Source organism: Epinephelus moara, chromosome 23, assembly GCF_006386435.1.
Source record: "Epinephelus moara isolate mb chromosome 23, YSFRI_EMoa_1.0, whole genome shotgun sequence".
Taxonomy (NCBI): Eukaryota; Metazoa; Chordata; class Actinopteri; order Perciformes; family Serranidae; genus Epinephelus; species Epinephelus moara.
Window position 1 is genome coordinate 19,079,316 of NC_065528.1, and position 23,299 is coordinate 19,102,614.

At 40.2% G+C, this 23,299-nt stretch overlaps 1 protein-coding gene across 5 annotated transcripts in view; it reads left to right on the plus strand.

Annotated features, from left to right (window-relative positions):
* Positions 1–18,592, plus strand: part of wnk1b (WNK lysine deficient protein kinase 1b) — a 147,923-nt gene extending 129,331 nt beyond the window's left edge. For all 5 annotated transcript variants that reach the window (XM_050035747.1, XM_050035750.1, XM_050035749.1 and 2 more), the window contains 3 exons: positions 7,755–7,927; positions 8,910–8,966; positions 10,847–18,592. In XM_050035747.1, the coding sequence (XP_049891704.1) occupies positions 7,755–7,927; positions 8,910–8,966; positions 10,847–11,287 (671 nt within the window). In that variant the 3' untranslated portion in view covers positions 11,288–18,592. The remainder of the gene's footprint in view (positions 1–7,754; positions 7,928–8,909; positions 8,967–10,846) is intronic.
* Positions 18,593–23,299: the final 4,707 nt, after the last annotated feature.

Below are 23,299 nucleotides of genomic sequence, written 5' to 3' on the forward strand. Positions count from 1 at the left end.
TGGAGCGTAGCAGCCAAAAGACAAAAACTGTGATGTTCTATGACATAAAACTTTTAGATTTCAGTGAGAGTAGTGACAGGAAACTCAGGTTTCACCAGTGTCTTTAAAGGAGACTGTCCTCCAAAATATGACCAGGGGTGTCGTTTATAAATTAGTGCATAGGATCCATACTAAAAATATAGGTTTGCCAGTGGTGTAGTGGAGGGTATACTCAGGTATACTCGGTATACCCACTTCTTTTTCTATCCAGTGACAGTATGCCCACCTATCAGTAAAACAGCCATTGTAATATATAGGAGAGTATGCCCATTTCCTCATCGGTAACCTACAGTACCTATCTACCTAAGAGTACACCCACCTCTTCAACTATCATTATACCACTGACGTTTGCACAAAAGCAAAAACTGGCGTGCGCCAAAAAGTATTCAACAGATTCTACTATCAGTCTCCAAAATGTTCATAAGCATGGGTCAAAGTTTCTCCCATCAAGTCTGTTTTTCTAGATCACAACTCGGCCGTTAGAAATGGCGTACGCCTCTTTCAGGCCTCATTTTGTGCGTACGCGATGTTTATAATCGAGACCACGGTACAAGCAGCTTATGCGACCCAAATTTCAGTTTATTGTTTGGCAGCGACCTCTGATGGCTGCTAAATTTAGTAATAAACAAAGTTATTTTGAGCACCACCATGATCTTTTTCTAAACCTAACCACATAGTTATGGTGTATTAACTACGTGTTTAAAACTGCGACTGATGACGATCAAATACAAGCTATTCTGTCGTTTACGGGTAAGGGAATTAATATAGGAAACATTCCTGTAGGTCATATGAGAGGGGAGGAACATATGATTTATGCAGCTGTATGGGTTGGAGGTTCTGTTGGTTTAAAGTTATCATCTGTACAATTTCAGTCCTGGTTGATTTGGCAACACCTAATGATATTGCAAAGAGTTCAGTTTAACAAGAAGAGGTAAAGGCCCCAACCACACAGAGAGCATTGCCTTTTTATTTTAATTGAATGCCACAAGTGAAAAAAAAACCCTTGCTGCACCTTTTTATTGTTACCAGGCAACCACCCCATCATGTCCTTACATTAACCTTCACGTGGAATCAATCTACCTTTTCTTTTTCACCGTAATTAGTATCTAGTCCCTAAAATGTTCATGTAGAGAATACTTGCTCAGCTCAGGCTGTCAGCAGATAGTTTTGGTCACAGGGAAACAGAGACCTGTGTGGGTACATGAGACCCTAAAAAAGAGGGTGGGTCACGGGGAGCACCACCAGTTGGTCCAGGAGCTTCCCCTCAATGATGTCCGTTTCCAGGCATATTTTAGGATGACTCAGGGGGAGTTTGACAACCTGCTGTCTATCATCGGGCCGTAAAGCTCTGGGCTACCACCAATTTCTCCTCCATTGTTCACCAACTGTTAACTTGTTGTTGTGACGACTATAGAAGGCTGCCTCTCAAATCATCCGATTGGACAATTGGGGAAAAAAAGATGATGATAAAAGTGATGAGGCGGGGCACTTCTCCGCTCTGAGTTGAAGTTTTTTCAACTCGAGGAGTTCAGAGCACTCGGGCGAAAGTGCCAGGCAATTAGAGCACAGAAAGCGAGGCGCGTCGCAACACAAAAACAATCACATAAAGCCACCTCCAACTGCTAAAATGCTTTCTGTGTGATCACGGTCAAAGTCCCAAAATTCTCAGGGCAGCTGACAGTCTTTGAGCAGCAACTTTGTCAGAAATACAACAGAAGAGCAACAGGTGTATCTGTTTACAGTGCAGCCAAACAAACTCATGTTCTGATAAAGAAGAATTAGTGCAGCATAACTAGAAATGATGGCATGAATGCAGGTTAGGTTCCTGGGAAAACTAAAATGCACATTGATTTTGCCTGTAGCCTCATTGTGCGATAGATTTACATACTGTAGATATTAGCCATTTTGCTAACGCTCCTTGATAATCTGTTAACACTCAAATAAGCTTTAACCTCATGACAATCAGCGTTACAGCCATACATTTCATCTCCTGTGCTTCTAAGTTAGAGATAGATGATATAGTTTGTTTGTGTGCCAGTCATTTTAAATCCCGAGTGCTTCCATTTCTAACCTTCACCTCTGTTAGAACAAGCAGAGTAACAGGGAAAGACAAGTTGAGACCTGATGACTTGAGATTTCTGCCGTACAGTTTTATTTTTTAAAGGAGATTTATGATTTGTTTTGGTTAAACTTGATTAATTGCAACGACTCATTTGTTGAAGCACAGGTGTGTTCGAATACTGTGCGTCAGTCTTTCTGTATTTGTTTTTGTTTGTTTCATGGTTAAGAACTTGTTTTTCTTAAGTCATATTATAATCATAATATGTAGTGTTGGTGAAATGTTTTGTACTTGATGAAGATGATTGCTTCTGAACCCTCTGCAGCTCAAACCCTTTCTCTCCCTTCCTTACTCCCTTCCCTCACTCCCTTTCCTCACCCCCTTTCTCCCTCACCCGTTCCCCTGTCGCTGCACAGCCAGGGGCGGGGAGAGACAGACCTGGGTCTTTTGGATCAGAACTTGTTCTTGTTTGTAAACAGGTAGCTCAGGAAGACAAGTAATGTAACATTGGCATTAAATTAATTTATTTATTCATTTAAATGACCTTGAAAATAAGACTCCACTGACCAAATCATGAGATGTGTGCAGCAAGTCAGAGGTTCTTTGATACACATGAATCCTGAAGTGGACCCAGTTCTGGTACAGCCCTGTGAGCTGTAGAGAGGACTCAGAAACACATCAGAATCAGGGGTTGGTTACCCAGAAGCATCTTCAAACCACAACACAAACAGGACTCTGAAGCGGTGTGCAAAAACTCAGTTTAGTTTACTGTTAAACACAAGTGTTATCTTGAAGAGCTTTGGTTACCAAACATTTATATTCCAGTATTAAGTGGGCTGTTGCCTCTACAGTATCTGTCAACAAAGTGTGCTTGAGGTTGGTGTTTGCACTTCCTCAGGAGGCTGCCTGCTTATCTTGGCCATGTCAAATGAAAAGTTGCTTTATTCAATTGTTCATGTGGATAATATGGAAGCTCATTTTAACCAGTGTGAAGGAGAAAAAAAACCCTGTAAGTCACAATAATGAGAAAATGTCTCAAAATAATGAGTTAGTATGGCGAAATAATGAGAAACTTTGTAAAAATAATGCTTTAATATCTCATGATAATGAGTCAACATCTTAAGATAATGAGAAACTTTCTGAAAAAATGTAATTGGTATCTCAAAAACATGAGTTAATATCTAACTGAAATAATACATCTAAATCAGTTAATATCTCCAAAATAATGATAAATTTTCTCAAAAATGATTTAATATCTTAAAATAATAAGAAATTATATTGATGAACTTAATCAAAAGTTTCAGTATCGTTATTCATATTAAATTTCTCATTATTCTGAGATACTAACTCCTTATTTTTGAGATAAGTCATTTTCAAAAAGTTTCCATTATTTTTAGATATTAACTCATTATTTTAAGATAAATATTTACTTTAAGTAAGTTTCTCTTTTTGAGATATAAACTTATTATTTTCAGAAAGTTTCTCATTATTTTAAGATATTAACTCTTTTTTTTAGATTAATATTTACTTTAAGTAAGTTTCTCTTTTTTGAGATATTAATTCATTATTTTTGAGAAAGATTCTCATCATTTTAAGATACTAACTCAGTTTAAAATAATGAGTCAATTAGGAAAAGTTATACTTTTAAGGAAGTTTCTTAATAATTTGAGATACTAATTTATTTTTTTAAAATATTTAATCATTTTGGGAACAGTTATTTTCAGAAATGTTCTCATTATTTTTAAGATACTTATTATTTTCAGAAAGTCTGTCATTATTTTGAGATACTTGCTCATTATTTTAAGAAAGATATTTAAGGATTTTTTTAGATATGAACTCATTATTTTGAGTCATTTTTTAAGACAGTTTCTTATTTTGAGACAGTAACTCACTATTTTCATAAAGTTTCTCATTATTTTAAGAAATTAACTCATTTTTTAGATAAATATTTATTTTAATTAAGTTTCTCTTTTTTGAGATATTAAGTCATTCTTTTTTAGATAGATTCTCATCATTTGAGATACCAACTTATTTAATTAAATACTGAGTCATTTTCATAAAAATTACTATTTTCAGAACATTCCTCAACATTTTAAGACAGTAACTCATTATGTTTTGGATAAGTCATTTCCAGAAAGTTCGTTATTTTGAGATACTTACTCATTATTTGGAGAAAGTTTTTCATTACATTGACTTTCAGGATCTCTTGTTTTTTTCATCACAGTGCTGGATATGAGCTTCAGTAGTATCAAGATGGCCGTCTCACAGTGCAGAACACACAACACATACTTTATGCCTTTAAGTCATAAACACTTAATATCTCCCTCTAGGACTTTAATCATGGTGCACTGTGTGACAGGTGCTGATCTCAGTGTAAAGATGTTTTTGGGCAACTCAACCCCAAAGTGTTGTTTATCGACTGCTGGAGGTTGAATAATCATACAGGGATGCACTGTGTTTGGTTGTCGGGTGTTGTGGGCGTGGGTTTAACTCTGACTCTCTCCCAATCCTCCGATCGTTGTCTTCCGGCCGCGCAGGGAAGATGGTGAAAAAAGTCTGCCCCTGCAACCAGCTCTGTAGTAACTATCTCTCTTTTTGGTCTTTCCTCCCTCCATCCGTCACCTCCTCCATCCTTGCACTCGCTCTCCTACGCTTCCTCCCGCTGATTTCAACTTTGATCCCCTGCCAGATCTGAGATCAGTTCGATTCAGTTATTTCAGCTAAGATGACTCACAGAAACATTTTCAATTCTGACATTTTGATAATGAAGGATCAGAGAATCCTCAGTTTGTTGAAATGACTGAAATCGCTGATTCAATCTGACAGTGCATGCACCTACAAGCTCACACACACACACACACACACACGTTCAAACACACACTAATACACCTGAACCGCTGTTCGCCACTCTGCCCTCTCCTCTCCTCCCTCGTCATGGCTTGTGGCCTGGACTACATTGCCCAGAATTCCATGCTGCTGCAGTCAGTCATGACTCAGCGTCTCCTCATTCTTATTTTTCCTCCATTTTATTTAGCATGACATGCCAGTTTCTGTCAGACCAACTGTGATCAGTGCTGCCTAATCTCTGCATATTATGTTTTTTCTTGTGTCATATCTGAAATGAAGTTCAACTGTAGTCTGGTTTTAAGGTATAGTAAAGGAGTGATGATAGAGAAGCACAATGTGAGGGAATTTTTATTTATTAAAGATTATTGTGCAGTATTTATGACAGTAAAATAACAGAAAATCTTATTAATTTGCTGTTATTTTTCACTGGCTTGAATGATATATGAAAAATATATTTGTAAAAAATACACATGCATATTGTCAGGGCTGTGTCTTCAATGTTGGGGATCCAGATTTGATATAAGTGTGACCGTCAATTGTTCAATTCTGTGACGAAATCTAGAACATGCTATGATGACAGTGCTGGTATCATACCATTGTTTGATTAATCTTAACTTGAGCAGCGGCTACATGCTCAGATAGTGTGTGTGCTTTTTTTGCTCTGCAGTGAATTTGCTCTGATGAGTTTGATGCTCAGGGTTGGCAAAAGAAGCAGACTACCAGCTGTTACAGAGCTTGAGTGCCATCTAATGGTCAGACAGTAGATTGAAACATGAGATCAAGTGGTGCACAGGGAAACTGTGATCAGCAGCAGGCCTGGCTTAGCATTGCTTCTCTTGTGTTGGAGCATCTTGTGGCTGAACGCTGCTGGGCATGTCAGCTTTACAGGTTGCTCAGTTTATCATTAACTTACAGCGATGGGACTCTTTAGAGAATGCAATATTTAAAGGGTAACTTCTGTGTATGTCAATCTTGACCCTAGTTTCTCATGTTTTGTGTCCAAGTGACTAATGGAGACAACAATTATTGAAATTGGTCCAGTATTGAGAGAGAACAGGCTGCAATGTATCAACATAGGGCAATAATGCACCGTCAGTCTAATCAGGGTGTCTACAGGTCCTTAAAAAGTCTTAAATTTGTCAGTGTTGCCTTAAAAGTCATTAAATAGTCTTAAATATAAATTTGTGAAGTCTTCACTACTATGAACATTTTTATCTAATTTCATTTATCCATTTTTAAATGTCTTTTTGTGAAAATGAATGAAGCCTTTCTTTGTAAAAGTTCATATTTCTAATGTTACAAATCTTTAAAAAATAAAACTATGATACTGTCAATTTACTTCATACTTGTTGGCAAAATGTAGGTTGACTTAATTCACTCTTATAACTATATTCCAACACGTCGCCTACCTCTGCACAAGACTGCATATATACCACTTGCCTGCAATACTTACCTGCGATGCTTAAATAAGTATGACATGACTTGTTCAAAAATTGCTCCTGAATTTGGTTAAGGGGTGTCTAGAACTCTGATCTCTGGCCTGAGTTCAATGAACTTGTATTAGTTTATGCATATGTACATTTTTTACATTTATTTATTTAATATTTATCATTTGCACTGGCATTTTTGGAACTGAGGTTTAGTTTTAACCATAATTTATTCAGAGACAATGCACCGAAATTTTGTTCTTATGTGGCCTGTTGATGGTGTGGATTTTAATGACAATGAAGTATATCTATCTATGTATCTATCTAGAGCAGGTCTTAAAAAGCATTAAATTGAACTGTCTGATACATGTATACACGCTGCTAATGCCATTAAAAGTGCTTGTTTTTGCCACTGTTTTATTGTTTTAAGTGTCTGACAGCAATATGGAAAGGATCCCGACAGAGATAGAGCTTTTTGTTGAAAAATAAGATCCTTTTTTTCACCATAAACAGCCCTGAAAACGCTATCGCCAAACCCACCAGACTCCATTTAAATAAACAGGCATTTTAGCGTGTTTGAAGCCAGAGCATTTTCACATCTAACTGACTGAATTAAGGGTTTATTTCATACAAACCAGAGTTGGTGATTGTTGGAAATGTGGGGAGACAAACCAGGACGGTTTTTGTGAGTTTTATTTTTTTCTGTCAGCTTTGGATGAAGTGTGTCTTACAATTATAAAATAACTGTTTTTTTAAATGGAGTCTGGTGGGTTTGGCGATTGAGATTTCAGGGCTGTTTCTGGTTAAACAAAAAGTATCTTACTCTTTAATCAAAAAGTTCTATGGTTGTAGGATCGTTTCCATAATGTTGTCAGACACTTAGAATAATAATCTGAGCCTGTCAGTGGCAAAAACAAGTACTATTAGTGGGTGTAAACTGACATTGTGAACATGTCCCGAGTGGTTACATAGCATCCTGTTTGACCATTGTCTCCAGTCATTAGACACAAAAACATGGGAGAATAGGGTCCAGGTTGAAAAATACTAAAGTAACCCTTTAATATATTTTCTGAAACAGGTTAGATTTTCTTCATATTTGTCCATGTTCTGTTTTAAAATGTTGCTATAGTGTTATAGTTTCTCTCAAGTTCTTGTCTTTCATCATTATTTCCATCATTACAACTAAATAATATGACTTCGTCGACATGCTGACCTACCCTAAAACTCTGTCCCAACCAGCCTCTGTCACCATGTAACGGCCCTTTTCATGGTCAAGACAAGAAGTGCATTCTCATTCATTCCTGTAACATCAAAGATCGTCTTCTGGTTTGAACAGTATCTCACATCCTCTGCTCTCCTCCTCTCTCTGCCTCCCTCCACAGGGACTAATAGCACCAATGCAGTGAGCGGTTCAGGCGGTTTGGGTCAGAGCCAGGGGGGGTCCCAGTGTCTGCCCCCCAGCATGTCAGCCCCCCACCAGAGGAAAGGAACCTTCACCGACGACCTCCATAAACTGGTGGACAACTGGGCCAGAGATGCCATGAACCTCTCACAGGTTAATGCTGTTTTATGACTCGTCTCGCTGTAGCACTCGTCCCCTTCAGCAATGACTCAACAGTTTCTGTATTTATTTTACGGACCAGAAGACAGATAGAGGAAAGAGGCTAAACTCTAAATGGCAGTTTGTTAAAAGCCAAAGTGGGTGTGAGAGTAAACAAACTTCAGCCAAAACCTTCTGGCATTTGGCTGATGATGTGTTTTCTAATCCTCCATCAGGTCCTGTTTCCATTTGGCACTTTGTGTGTTTACAGTGACCAACCATCCGTAAGATATAAGATGGAATATAATTTAGTCTTCAGGTGTTTTGTAGAAAATTTCAGTTTAATTTGATGGTTCCAAAGTTTCCAGAATTTGTCCAATTTATGATTGAGATCTTAAGATTATACCAAGGTCAGTTTCTCCAAAGGGACAAGAGCTGATATCTGTCTCATCCACATGCTGAGCGTAGGGACCTGCGGGGCAGACCACCAAAGTTGGATACACTTTTTAGCCAGAAGTAAGAGAATAAGGGTCCGTTCAGGCCTGCCCTGTTTGGTTTGTGTATAATAGGTCAGCTAAGAAAAAATTCAGGATTTTAGACATTTCAGAAAGATTAATTTCGGAAAGATTAATTTCGGAAAGATTAATTTCGGAAAGATTCTCCTGCAAATCTTAGACCACTCTGTGGGGCTAAGTGTAACCCCCAGATCACGTTCCCACAGTGGCTTCAGAGGGTCAAACGCTGAGGGATCACAATACTGCAGCAGAGTATAAATCTCTGAGATTATTCTCTTGAGAGATTAGGCTGAGACCATGGTATTTTCCAGCTCCGACAGTTTTAGACAGATCGTATTCTTTCTCAACAGAGATTCTACAAAGTGATAGAGTTGGCGATACTTGAATAAGACCTCATGAGGAAGATTAAAATAAAGTCTCAATTTTTGTGTTTTATGAAGTAATGTGCATGGGAGTAAACTGAGCTATTTCTTTTTTTCCAGGGTAAGAGGAGTGCCAAACAGCTGCAGCAGGCCCCAGTACAGGGGCACAGCTACGAGGTTAGTTAAAAATACACCGCATGACATCATGGATTAACCTGTTAGGGGGACCCAAAGGCAAAAATGCAAAAATTAGCTTTTGTGCCCCTACCTATCTTGTCACCTCCAGCTTCATGTCATGTACAGTAGACAGACCATACATAGCTTGCATTATGTGCAAAGAGACCCACAATCCATCCAGTGCTTGTATGCTGTAATAAAATCACTGGCTTATGTGTCGCAGTTAGTTTGTGGTGACACATGTTTCAAAATAAGCTAAAATAATAAAGGTCTTGTAGATAAATTTTAACACATGGCCCTTCTACAGACAGGACTACAGTTCTCAGGAATCAAATCTGTTTTCCCTCTTTATGTTTTCATAATTTACATTTTAAAAATAATCGTGTATTTATGCCTTGGTCAGTCTAGTAATTGTTTCTTGAATGAATACTTTACCCATCCCATATGACCATTTAAATTGCAATTACTTACACCATCTTACATTGAGTTCTTGAAGAAAACTTCATTTTTCTCACAGACTTGCACAGTGAAGAAAGAATCAAAATTTTTTAAAAATTCTTGTTGAAATGAAGCCATAGGGGTTTGCATTTAACAACAGCAAAACTATATCAAAACATCTGTTTGCAAACTCTCACACAACTCGTTCAGTTTAATCCAAGTCTCTTTTATCTAGTTGTTTGCTCAGTATTTCCCAACACATGCATTTTTGCCAAAACCCAAGAACCCTGTTCTCTTCCAAGCAAGACTCCACTGACAAAAACAGTAATTTTACCTCGCTGAACACAGGAGTTGCTGGTCTACCACTGTGTTGATCAGTTATTTAGTTGGTGTTATGGTGTGAGTGTGGTGAATCCGAACTGACGCCTCATTTCCACTCCATGTGTACGGAGATGAGGCAACCAGAGGTCCATACATTCCTATGGGAATCTCTGTGATATCCAATGTGCCTTCGAAACTCTTCCCCTTCGTAATATTTCATTCTGGAATTTGCCGTTGATTACGTTAAAAAAATTGTACTTTTGCAGTGGATTTCAGAGAGACCGTATGACAGTGTGCTAGCTTTGCTAACAGGCTGTTTGTTCAGTTCAGTTGCCTGTGTTGATTGTCAAGTGAGTTTGTCTGATTAAAAAGAACTTGTTTATCTAGTTTTAACACATTGTGAATCTGAGTAATGTTATTCTGTTGAAATATGGTTATACAATATGTACAGTCAGATATTTCACAAAACATGCCACATACCTGACAGGTCCTGTTTTTATCCCAGTAATGTTCCAAGCGCACGTTACAAACTACTGGGTGGCGAAAAAAGGACAAAATTATCATCCCCCGTCACTGTAGGTGGTTTCTGACAGGTTTCTATCCATCCGTAAAGAAATGCACTTCCTTGCATTGGACACAAGAGGCATCATCTGTATATTTATGGAGCTACAGACACCAGTCACATATGCAAGTGGAAACGAGGCGTAACCCTGTAGACCAGCAGCTCCCATGTTCAGGGAGATAACATTACTGTTTTTGTCAGTGGAGGCTTTGAAGGTTGTGTGACAGTCCGAAAACAAATGTTTGGACATAGCTTTGCTGTTGTTAAATGCGAACCACTGTCACTTTACTTCATTAAGACCTGGCTCTGTTTTTGGATTCTTCATTTGCTGTAGAAACATGCAAGAAAATGTAACACAGGTTGAGTAATTGATATACAAATGATCATTTAGAGGGTGAAGTGTTCCTTTAAGGGACACACAAGTATCTACCACATGAAATGTAGAAATTGATTTTGACAGAAAGGTTATTAACAAATAAGCCTGTGCTAAAATAACAAGTCTAAGTGTTACCATGAATAAACGTTTGTCTTTCTTCATGTTTAATATCTACGTCTCCAGGTGATCCAGTCAGCCAGTCTGAGCAGGAAGTACTCGGCTCCCAGCCAACTGTGTCCCAGCAGCATTGGAGGTTCAGCCCACCTCCCTACAAACTCCACCACCGCTACCTCTCTGGCCGCCCGCAAGGGCTCCCTGTGCCACACCCCTGCCACCTCCACTCCACCTCAATCCCAACCTCCTCAGTTCATCCCCTACACCCCAACCGCCGCCTACAGCGCACAATGGTCCGGTCCAGCTCACGGCCTGTCGACCCCACACCAGGCCCCAGCACAGCCTGGGCCTCTACTGGTCAGCACCTCCCAGCCCCTGTGCCCCTACCCCACCACGGTTGGTGGACAGGGCCAGATTCCCGGGCAGGGGCCGCTCCAGGCTTTCCATCTGACCAACTCTCTCCAGAAGTCGGTCAGCAACCCAGGAGGACCCAACCTGAGGACCACGTAGGGCTGGGGGCGAGGGCTGGTTTGAATCACGGCCCGGCTGGACTGGACTGGACTGGACTGGTGAGGAACAACAGAGTGTTACGAGCTCGATCGGCTAGAGAGGTTGGAAGAACTGGAGGGCGAGGAGTTTGAAATTACAGAAGCTGCCCTGTTCAAGAGGAGAAAAGAAAAGGAGGAGCGACAAAGTCAGGAATGCTATGTGGCCACATCTCCGCAGTTTGTGCGACGCATCTCGCCTTTGCATCCATCCGTGTGTGTGAGAAGCCGTCACAGACACAAGTGCAGCCACACAATCTCCCTCTCTGCCGTGTTTAGACTGTGGGCTTGTGACAGCCAGCCAAATGCTCAAGGATACAGGAAGAGACTCATGAGTGCAATGTTATAAGGCCAAAGAGGTTTTGACAGGGTGCGGGACAGGTGTTAGTAACTGTTTGTGTGTGAGGTATTGTGTATGCGCACTTACGGCTCAGTCGCACTTGTTCCATTTCATGCTCTAAATTGAGTGAACAAGTCTGTACAAGGCAGGTCACACGATTACCCTTGTGAGACAACGGAGGGGAGATGGTACATCAGGATGAGGGGGATGGATGTGTTGGCCAGCTTTAACACCTTTGTGTCCGCACAGCAGCTCTTAATAGTTTCTGTTAAAACACTTCAGCTCTCAGATTAAGGCATGCACCAATGCAGTTTTTCCAAATGTAATACAAGAAAGACATTTGGCCTTCTATAAAGAGGTAGCTGGTGGATGCAGAGAGGAGCGTGGCTGGCCATTACATTAAGGTCCTCCTCTCTGAAATCAAGCAGTGGCAGTATTTCTGCTAGCAGTTTGCGTCCCTTAAAGGAGCAGTGTGTAGGATTTATGCCATCTAGTGGTTAGGATTGCAGATTGCAACCAGCTGAAACTTCTCCAATGTGCCAAGCATGAACTCCCAGTTAGGATTTCGTCAGTGTTTATCCGAGGTTTTTGGCTGGTAACTATGATGGCCAACGCAAAATAACTTATGGCCCGATCTAGGTCTTGTGTTCAGTTTGTCCGTTCATGGCTGCTGTTGAAACATGGCGGACTCCGTGGATGACGATGTAGATATAAACCGCTCATTCGAAGGCGCCAATATATCCCCCTAAATCCTACACACTGGCCCTTTAAATGTATGATCCAAAGGAAGGACGCAGATAGCAGCAGGTTAAAGCTTTGATATCAGGTGAGAGCTGAATGGACAGATGCTTCGAGCAGAATCCTAAGTTCAGGAAGTGTTTTATCTTCAGTATTTAGAATTAGGAAATGTTTCCTCAACCATTCAAAGCACAAAAAAAAAGAACAAATCAAATGCACATTGAGAATTTGAGCGCCCGGAGCCGAGCCGACCTCGAGCCCGGTTCAAGAGTAAAGTAGTAGCACTTGGTGGGGTTAGGACTCGTCAGCCTGAGAGAAATCGTGACAGCTGCTCCTCCGTTACCTTCCGTGTCTTGTTCCTCCCTCGTTCTGACAAAGCATTCAAACAGACGGAGAGAGATGGAGGGAAGAAAGTGGATGAAGAGCGAGAGCAGCGAGAGAGTGTTTGTGTTAGATAACAGTCAAACACCTCATCTGTTTTCCCGCTCCACTGCTTACTTTAGGAACACACTGGCCGCGTGAGCCGTCGCCCGAGTACTGAAAGGGCAGGACAGATGCCTCTGCACACCAAACGCCTCTTCACCGTCACGACTCCACCTCTTCCTCCATCCCTCTCTCCGCCTCTCTGTTGCCATTTGAAGCAATAACAGCAGAAACCTTTTAGAGATAAAAAAAAAAGCCCAAACATGAGAGAACTCAGCGTGAAAAAAGTGGCCTTGTTATCAGAATAATATCAGTCCCTGTACAGTTTGTGTTCATTTTTTAGAATGTCAGCCATGATGATTCCATTTTGTGTTTTATTTTGGTTTCGTTTTGTCGGGTTTGTTTTTGCTCACACACACACAAACACAATGCATGAGACATTCATATGAATACACACACCTGCATACACACACACAGTCATGTAAATACACACACATTGTCGGAGGCGTAGCAGCCGTTCAGCAGACAGATTCACAGACTAATGCCTCAGTTGTCAGTGTCATCATTAGGTTGGGTTTCAGCATTCGTGTTGGAATGATTGCAATGTACATTGTCGTCATAACTATTGTTGTTAATGGTTATTATTCTATTTAAAAAGAAACAAAAACAAAAACGTGTTCTGTCGATGGACCTGTTATACGCGCACATCGGTGTACGATGTGGAAACACTGTGATTATTGTTGTTTATTATTAGCAAATGTTGTTGGACAACATTAGTTTTAGGGTGAAATGTCACAAATTTAAAACAAGAAAAAAACAGAAGCATACAGAGAATGGGTCGGGGTCCTTTCACTTTCAATTCACTGCTCTCAGCAAATGGATTCTCATCAAAATGTGAAAATTGAGAACACCTCTCTTCAATAATGGTCCTCACATCCAGATACAGAGGACACGATTTTAAACAAATGCCTTACAGACAACCAATCAACCGCAGTTCCTTTTTTTTTTAACTGATTGAATTGAAAGTCGAAACTGACCTCCAGGCCCGATTATAAAGACAAACCGGAGTGAACGGCAGGATAGTTGATATTTAGATAATAAAGTAATGCTAGCTATTTTTTTTTTCTTAATACAGTACTTATATATAAGACACTTTAAATAGCCCTCCTCTTCCCTTTCTCCCCTGGTTTTGTTAGATGAATGTGAATGTATAAACCAATGGTGTCCATTTTAATGTACTTGAAAAAAAATGTCTCTTTTATTTTTGCTTTCTTTTGCTTCCCCTGATCCCCCTCTAGAGCCTCCGGTGAACACCGGAGGTAGTTATAGTGCCTTGCATCCTTCCTGTTGCTTGTTTCATCGGTGGTTGAGGACTTGGGTTAAAGTCATTATGCGTGACAGCATGTGGGTGGAGTTTTGAGGGGTGTCACTTTGAAGTTGGTGGTTATAATTGGACGACCTGGTGTTAGTTGAGGAGGTGTGCAGTAGATTGGTGGAGATGCAGTAATTATGGCTGTTGTTAGCTGCCACTGTGTGCGCTGTAGCTGGTTTGTGGTTGATTCTGTTTGATTTCAACTAAGAGTGTGTTTTCCCCGTAAAGAAAGAATGTTTCTCCATGTTGGATTTAAAATAGATAAATGAAAACCATTTCTATTGAAGGGTAACGTTGGTATTTTTCAACCTGGACCCTTTTTTTCCTATGTTTTTGTGTCCAAGTGACTCATGGGAACATTAAAGGTGTTTGTTTTTGCCACTGACAGGCTCAGATTGTTATTGTTAGTCTGACAACATTATGGAAAGGATCCCTACAGAGAAAGATCTTTTTGTTTAAGAGTAAGATCCATTTTCTTTAAACTAGAATCAGCCCTGAAATCGCCATGACCAATTCCACCAGACTCCATTTAAATAGGCATTCATTTTAGTGTGTATAGAGTCAGCATATTTTCACATCTATTTGGGTGAATTAAGGGTTTATTTCGATCAAACCAGAGTTAGTGATTGTTGGAACAGTGGGATGACGAACCAGGATGGCTTTTGTGAGTTATATTTTTTTCTGTGAATGAAGTGTGTTTTATGATGATAAAATAACTGTTTTTTAAATGGAGTCTGGTGGGTTTGGTGGTGGTGATTTCAGGGCTGTTTCTGGTTCAACAAAAACCTCTATGTCTATGAATAACAATCTGAGCCTGTCAATGACAAAACAAGCACCTTTAGTGAACGTAAATTGACGGAGCGCAAATGCCCCTAGTGGTTACATTGCAGCCTGTTTTGCTGCTGCTGGCTGCGATGCTATCACTCAGCACTGCACCAGTTTCAAAAAATTCTTAGACACATTAGTCACTTAGACACAAAAATACAGGGAAATATGGTCCAGGTTGAAAAACACTGAAGTCACTCTTTGACCATATCACTTAGCTCTCTGAATTGATAGAAAGACGAATTGACCTCAACTCTGCTGCCATTTAAACCAATGAGACTGACCATTTACGACTGACAAAGGCCACCATTTGAAGTCAGTGTTGTTTCTGTGAAATGAGGCTTTACCTCCACATGAGGTCTGGCTGTGTTACACCACCAATGTGATGAAATTTGGGGAGAACAGGAGAGTTTATCAGTGCCATTTTTTCAGGGTTTTAAATGTAGATATTTGGGGGGAAGGGGCCGGAATATTCTTTTCTTCAGTTATAAGGAGGGAGTTGATTGTATTTGAAGCTTGGACCACTCTGTATTTAAGAGGCACTGGCCCTGGTGCAGCATAGAGTCAGCAGAGGACGCATTGGTACAGTGAACTAAAGTTACTTTCTTTTAATGTTGATGTATTTCTAATGTAGCATAGATTTTCGTTACCAAAACATCAATCTAATCCTTTTTTTGACCTGCATGTAAAATCAGCTGAAATCAAAGGACTGGTAGTGATGGTAGAGGTCGTGGTGTTTTGCCCTTCTATCAGTTGAAGTGGGTTTAACAGGAATGGCGGTGCTGCTCTGCTCTAAAGGTCCAGTTGGCTTGTAAAATAGTGCGAGTGGCTCATGATGATGTCATGGCGTCTGGATTATTAAACGATAAATGAACAATCAGATTTGACTGTAACCAAATAAGCCACCAATTGTCCAACTGAGCTCCGCCTGTATCAAACAATCACAGCATTTACATGCACCAAATATTCAGTTTTTTGCCCTTATTCCAAAAAAGGCAGTATTTCTATTAAGCTGTTTACATGTCGAATGAAAAAGCCGTGCATACTCACATTAATGTGCTCTCACATGTCGTTTATCTCATCTAAAAATGGAAAAGTGAAACGTCTCTAGCTGCGTCAAAATAGGATTTACTTCAGAGTTTCCCATCGGTGGCGGACTTGTTCGACGATGCAAACACAGCCTCCCTTTTTCATTCCTTCAACTGCATTCTTGAAAAGGTTGGCGTATTCGCGAACATCCAAAAAACCTGTTGATACCCAAGCCTTTCATAATGTTTAAAAGTTTCTTCTTCCGATCAGAGACATGAGCTTGTTTTTTGTGCTTGCATTGCTACACCAGCCTTGCAGCTGATGGTGAGATGGCTTGTGTGAAACGTATTCTTGACAACACACAGGGCCGATCAAAAACAGGCAAGAGGCTGTGTGTTGCAAACTGCATTGCAGCTGAGAAACATGTTTCAAATGCGCGGTATACAGGCCCAAAGAATGCTCCTAAAACCCAAATAATAGCGGCGTATCCCACGTCTTAATTATTCGGAATATCCAAACAGAATATGCTTTTTACATGAACCGAATCAAATTCAGAAAACTGTCATAATCTGAATAAAAGTGGAATATTAGTGTGCATGTAAGTGTCGTCACTGAGAGCAGAGCAGAGAATCAAAGATGTAAAATAATAACTATAATAACTGTCCAAACTTTTGTATGAAATTGTGTTTTCACGTAGAAACCCATCACTCATAGTAGAAGCTAATTGACGAAATATGTTTCAAGGCCATCTTGCTCCCATAGTGTAACCCATCGTTATCCAACTGTTGGCTTCCTTACTTTTTTATAACCAAAAAGCATTTACGAGGCCAGCAGCACTGTGCTGTCTTTTTAACAGATTCCTCATCTGAGAATTGCTGCTACTGGGCAAAAAAAGTCTGCAAAAAGGTATGAATATCACCCACTCCTGTTGTCACTGTACGTTTCTGAAGCTGCACCATGCAAACCAGAACTGTAAGCATTAGAGTAGATGTATACATCAGGGCATCACAGTGCTGGGGGTGGTGTTGGTGATGGGTAGAATGAGCACAGTGGTGGTTACGGTGATTGTACTGGTCGTGATGGAAGTGATAGTGAAGATGGCGGTTTTCGATTCAAGGCCTTTGACACCCTGTCCTCTTTTTTCTCTTTTCATTTGTCCGTGCAAATGAAACATATCTGGTACAAACTTTGACATTCAATTAAAACTGCTTTTTTTTTGTAGTTGTTTTTTGGGTGTTCTGGATGAAACGGTTACTTTGTAGAGTTTGTACAAACAAAACACATCGCTTTCGCTTGTTTTATTGTGGGACTTTTCTTCCATTTCTCATGAATAATAATGCAACATTTTTACTACTAGGCAAGTTTGGTTGAAGCTGTGAATAATCGTTGAGCCACTTTGCTTTTTAGTTCTGATCTGTTAGAAGAAGTCAAACCTTTAATGATGTCACCGACTCAGTGCCATTTGACTTGTAGTCAGTGGAGTGGAAACATCAGAGGTAAATACATTTTCACTGCTTTTACTCACTGGAGCTGTTTTGGTTGCCAGGTTACATCCTGGATTTTCACTTTGCAACTGCTCGAGCGTCAAATGATTTCCACAGTAGCAGTTTGTTTTGCAGTGTCTCGCAATTACTACGAAAGGAATGCCTACTGTGCAGCGGCTACAATGCAATATTATTTAAAGTTACAGTGTGCTATCAAGCTCCGAGGTTACAGTTGGGTTTGACCGTTACGCCCCCTGCTGGAGGACTGGGTGCAATTATCGTGAAGTTCTTTTAGAGTTGTGGTGGAGGACTCTTACTGTGAAAGGCTCCAGAGTTATCCAGTGCGGACACTCTTATTGTGAAGTTTCCTGAAGTTAAAGTGGGAAAGTAGGATTCTTTGTTTTTTCGGGTGACACACACATAGTGTAGCAATAGTTGTTTTGGACTCACTCGCATTAGATTCAGTTTTCTGCCTGATCAGGACTCGCTAACCTTTACGCTTTTTACTGTAGAAGTGCCCACGTGTAAAAAATGCCTTTCAGTGCACCAACACCACACACACACACACACACACATACAGATTGACTCAGTGCATCTCCTTGCTGTTTCATGTAGCTTGCTCCTGTGGAATGATGTCGAGTCTCACAGCAACAGTTCTCTCCAGCTGTTACTGGAAACCTTTCTCTCAACACGTTGATCATGTTTCTGGTTTTTCTCTGATGCTCTCATGTTTTATTTTTTATTTCTCACTTGTTTTTATCAGCAGTTGTAATGTCTCTAGCGGCACCTAACTTAATTCAGTGGTTTCATTTTTCTGTATCGTGTTTGACATTGTACAAAGGTTGGATTAAAAAAAAAACATGGATGAATGAATGAAAGGAAAACAAACAAAAAAAATACATGTAGGGAGTCATCGGCAGCCTTTAACGGTATGTTTTGCACTAAGTATAGAGTGTTCAAGCTTCATATTAAAAAAAAACTTTGCGCTTTGCGCTACAATACAATGAAATTTGTTACTTTATTTGTAAAAACTTAATAAATAAAAGTTGTTTAAATGAATTGCAGTGACTGGTGTTTAAATTCAGATGAATGTATAAATGAAATTAAATCTGGCTATTTTTTAACATTCAATATATTTTCTTTTTAACAGGCCTCTGGGTCACGGTGAACCGGGACAGAATCACAGACAGGTACTAAATAACACGGACAAACAGTCAAAGCTCAGGGTTCCTACGCAGTATTGAGAAGTATGGATTTTAATTATAGTATAAAAAGTATTTGTGTTTCCAGACTATTTCCCTTACTCTATTTTATAGAATATAAAATTCTGAATTTGAATCTGGAAAAGAAGGAAAGTTTGAAATGCAAATTGAGTAGGAATCCTGAAAGCTGTAGCACTCATGGTTCCCACGGGTCCTTGAAATCCTTGAAAGTTTCTGAAAATAGACATTGTCACAAACTGGCTCAGTGAATGTGACAAGTAGGGAGTCCACACAAAAGATTCAGTTAAAACAAGCATAACTAAGATTAACTTATATAACCAATGGAATGTGTCGGTCAGCAAAGTCAGTAATGAAAGCCATGCATGGATGTGTGTCAGGTGTGCTGTGGAGGTGTTGAAGGTGCAAATCAAAAAGCAATGATGCAGGGTGGACGTCTGCTGCAGGAGGGGAGAGATCAAGTGAAAACATGAGACAGCTTTTGTAGCCTTCAAGGCCCAGGTGAGCTCAATCAAGGCAACAACAGTGGCAGGGGTGTCACAACATAATTAGACATGGGTCATTGAAAGTGCTTGACTTTTTATTTTTTGTGCAATAACAAACTGAAGAAGAAGAACGTTCGTAAATAGGCTACGTTCTACTGTCTGCAGTTAGGTCATTGTTTCTTGCGCCACCTGCATCAAGAAAGTGCAACGGTCATGTGCATGCAGGAGCGTTTGAAGTACTGTGTTGGATCCTTGAAATTGAGGGAATTGGGCCTGGAAAGTCCTTGACTCGTCTTTGAATTTGATGTTTAAGAAGGTGTGGGAACCCTGGTTAATGATAAAGTTTCATTATCTTGTTTGTAAGTTACTCAATGCATTTTTGAAATGTGTTTTGAGACTTTTCATGGGAACCATTCAGTGGTCTCACCCAGTAAAAACCAATGAAGTTTAGCTTTACATTATTCTAAGCCCCTACAATATGATTGAAATGTCAAGAATTTGTATTTTTATTTATTTATTTAACCCGTATTTAACCAGGAAGTCCCATTGAGATACAAAATCTCTCTTACAAGAGAGGTCAGCCAATCAAAACACATGAAAATGCAACATATACAACATATAATACAGAAATCCACAGTAAAACAATAGCTGTTTGAATATAGTGGCCTCTCAAGACAAACAAGCACAAGTCTCTGTCACCACATTCCTTATGATGCCCTTAAATTCATCAGTGGATATAGGGGGTTTCTACTTTTAGATTTTCTTGAAGATTGTTCCATGTCCAAGGTGCAGTGTAGGAAAATGCAGTTTTCCTCACATCTGTTAAAACCTGGGGTACTATATAATGGAATAATATCGAATGTATCGGCAGTATTTAATAAGAAAGTATTATATTCAATGGGACAAATCGGTTTTGGTCTGAAATTATTGGCAATATTACCTTTATCACTGATTTGTATTTCAACAAGGCATTTCAAAGTGCTTTGTGTCAGTCATAGCATAGCATTTAAAAATGATATGCAAGAACCACACGGCAACATATGGGGACTTTCATTTAAATTCATTTTGTCAGCATTTTTTTTTAGACCAGGGGCCGTATCCACAAACACTCTGAGAACACTCTCATGGAGCTCCTAACTTAGCCTAAAAACTTTAAGTAATGAGTCCTAGCTTAGGAGTGATTTAGCAAAGTTCTCAGAGCAACTCTGAACAAGGAGAGGACAGAAACGTTCGTCATACCTACCCCATTGGTAGGTATTCTTAGATTTTAGTCACTAGGAGCAACTCTTTGCGCTAGGAAGCTTAATGACTACGGCCCCTAATACGGCCATTAGTATCAGAATGACTAACCCTTACCCCAAATGTTAGGCACCACCCCATCACATCCAAATGAGACTGGTTTGTTCTAGCTTCCTTTTGGTTGCAGTACCTGAGCTCTCCACATGGCCGCAGCACTTCTCTTTACTAACTGTCCAACCTGCAGGACCTACTGTATACACTGGCCTCCCTCCTGTTGTCCAGACCATATTAAACAGCTTCTTGCTCCAGGGCCAATCAGGAAACAGCTCGTTGTGAGGTGTGAATCTGTGCCTATTATCCGTCACCATGGAGACAATGAGAATAACACGGTCAGCCCAGAGTAAAAGAGGCCTGAGGAAGGAAGGGAGGAAGGAAAATGAGACTTACCGGTACATTAAAACAATAAATTTCCATCATGCAGTTTTCCTGCTGCGATACGAATACTGCACTGCAAAAAGTTGCACTCTTTGGGATTCAGGATTTTAATTTGCATTAAGCTTTGTCAAACTTGGTGGAGGATCTTTTGTCTGCACGGTATTTATTTTTCGCAGTGTAGGGATGGGTTCTCAGCCTACTGTGAGCCACAGCCAAGTGTAGGGCTAACAGGTGAACTCACACAAGATGCAGTTCAGTCTACAGTGACTGCTGCTCTGCTCATGCTTTTTAATGATTATAGATGCTTCTCTGTTCTGTTAGACTCATTGAAGATCAGTGAGGATGGGGATAAAATGTGACAACCATGAGGTGAAACCAAACCAAACAACCTCACACACACATAAACTGTTTACACCATAAATTACAAGGTGTCACATTTCAACACACATCTCCCACACATACAGTATAACTCGCTTCTTTAAGCTGGCATATGAGCCAGATGAATCTGTCTCGATGAGTGCAAGAGGCAGAGAGAGGAATAAAATTCTCACCCACCACATGCCACTCTGCTACATTTTACTGTGACTACAAGGTGATGATAGTATGATGCTTTACTGAATCATACATGGATGTTCCCGTTTTGTTTTGCTTCCCATACTGGCAGGAAACTACAAACATTTAAGGTGCTGTTTGGCAGAGCGGCTGGTGAATTTCGGGAGTTAGCCTGCACTGTGGACTGAGGACAAGAATGACCCTGCTCACACCTGAAGGTGAATAATTAGTTAATAGTGAATCCAAGCACCACTGAGCACTTAATGGGGCATTAAAGTCAAAGAAATCAGCTGGTCCTTACTATTGACTGACTTATGTAGTACTTGAAGAGATATATGATAACTGTTTTTGAAGGTAGAGCTCATCCGATACACTGACCAGGATGATCCGCTATATGGACAAAAGGATTAGGCCACACCTGTTAATTACTGAACTCAGGTGTTTCAATCAGACCCGTTGCCACAGCTGTATAAAATCAAGCACCTAGCAGTCAACTGTAAGTGATAATATTATTATGACAAGGTTTGATGAGCTTGGTGTGGATGAACTTGACTAGCCCACACAAAGCCCTGATCTCAACCCCATCAAGCAACTCCATTGAGTTGGACCATCGCGGTGAAGAGGCGAGCTGAGCCGTAAGGCAAAGCTTTCGATTTACTTAAAGATCGTGGATACAAGTGGCTAAAATGAGTTTCCTTTGTAGGGTGGCTGGGCTCAGCCTTAGAGATAGGGTAAGGAGCTTGGACATCCACAGGGAGCTCGGAGTAGAGCCGCTGCTCCTTTGTGTTCAAAAGGGGTCAGTTGTGGCGGTACAAGCATCTGATCAGGATGCCTCCTGGGCGCCTCCCATTGGAGGTGTTCTGGGCACATCCCACTGGTAGGAGGCCCCGGGGCAGACCCGGAACATGCTGGATGGATAACATAACTCATCTTGCTCATCTGGCGTGGTAACACCTTGGGTTGCTGCCCCCGAAACCTTGCCCTGGTCTAGTGGAGATGGATGGATGGATGGATGGATGGATGGATGGATGGAATTTAACAAAAACACGATTCTCATTTTCAGGTGACTATTAACTAATGAAAACATAGTTAGAGATGTTAGATACCATTTCTGCCAGTAGATGCCCCTAAAACCACACCTATTAAAAGATCCTTGTCAAAAATGATTGCCCTAGTTGTGCATCAAAAACAAACAAATAAATATATCTCAATATTATATCAGAGCTAAACATCCAGTTTTGGATGGGATCTGTAGAAAAGTACTTCAAAGTCCAAAAGTAGATTTGAGAAAGAGTTAATCACATCTAATCACAATACAAGAGCCAATGTGGCATTCTGACCGCATCTATTTCGGTGCCAAGGTGATGGCTATCTTTTGTATATAAAAAAGAGATACTCACACACACACACACACACACACACACACACACTCACACACGCACAAACTTGACACGTAAACAGTCCACTTGCACAACATAATTACACATAAATACAGGAAGTGACCTCTTTCACTTCTGCACAGTCAAACACAACTCTCATCACAAGGAGGATTAACCTACAGGAATATGGGAATTAAAAGTGAAAGCAGTTTTTTAAGGTAAATATGAGAGTAGATAATTAAAAAACAGGATGTAAATTAAGATAGAAAATCATTTTTGTGTGTGTGTGTGTGTGTGTGTGTGTGTGTAGAGTACGTGTTACATCCATCTATTCATCCTGTTGTCGTGACCAATTACATTTACATCAGAGTGGCCTTTTTTTTTTTTTCTGCGGCTGCATGAAATGAAACCACTCGAGGGAGGGGAGAGAACTGGTGGTGAGAAAGAAGACGGGGG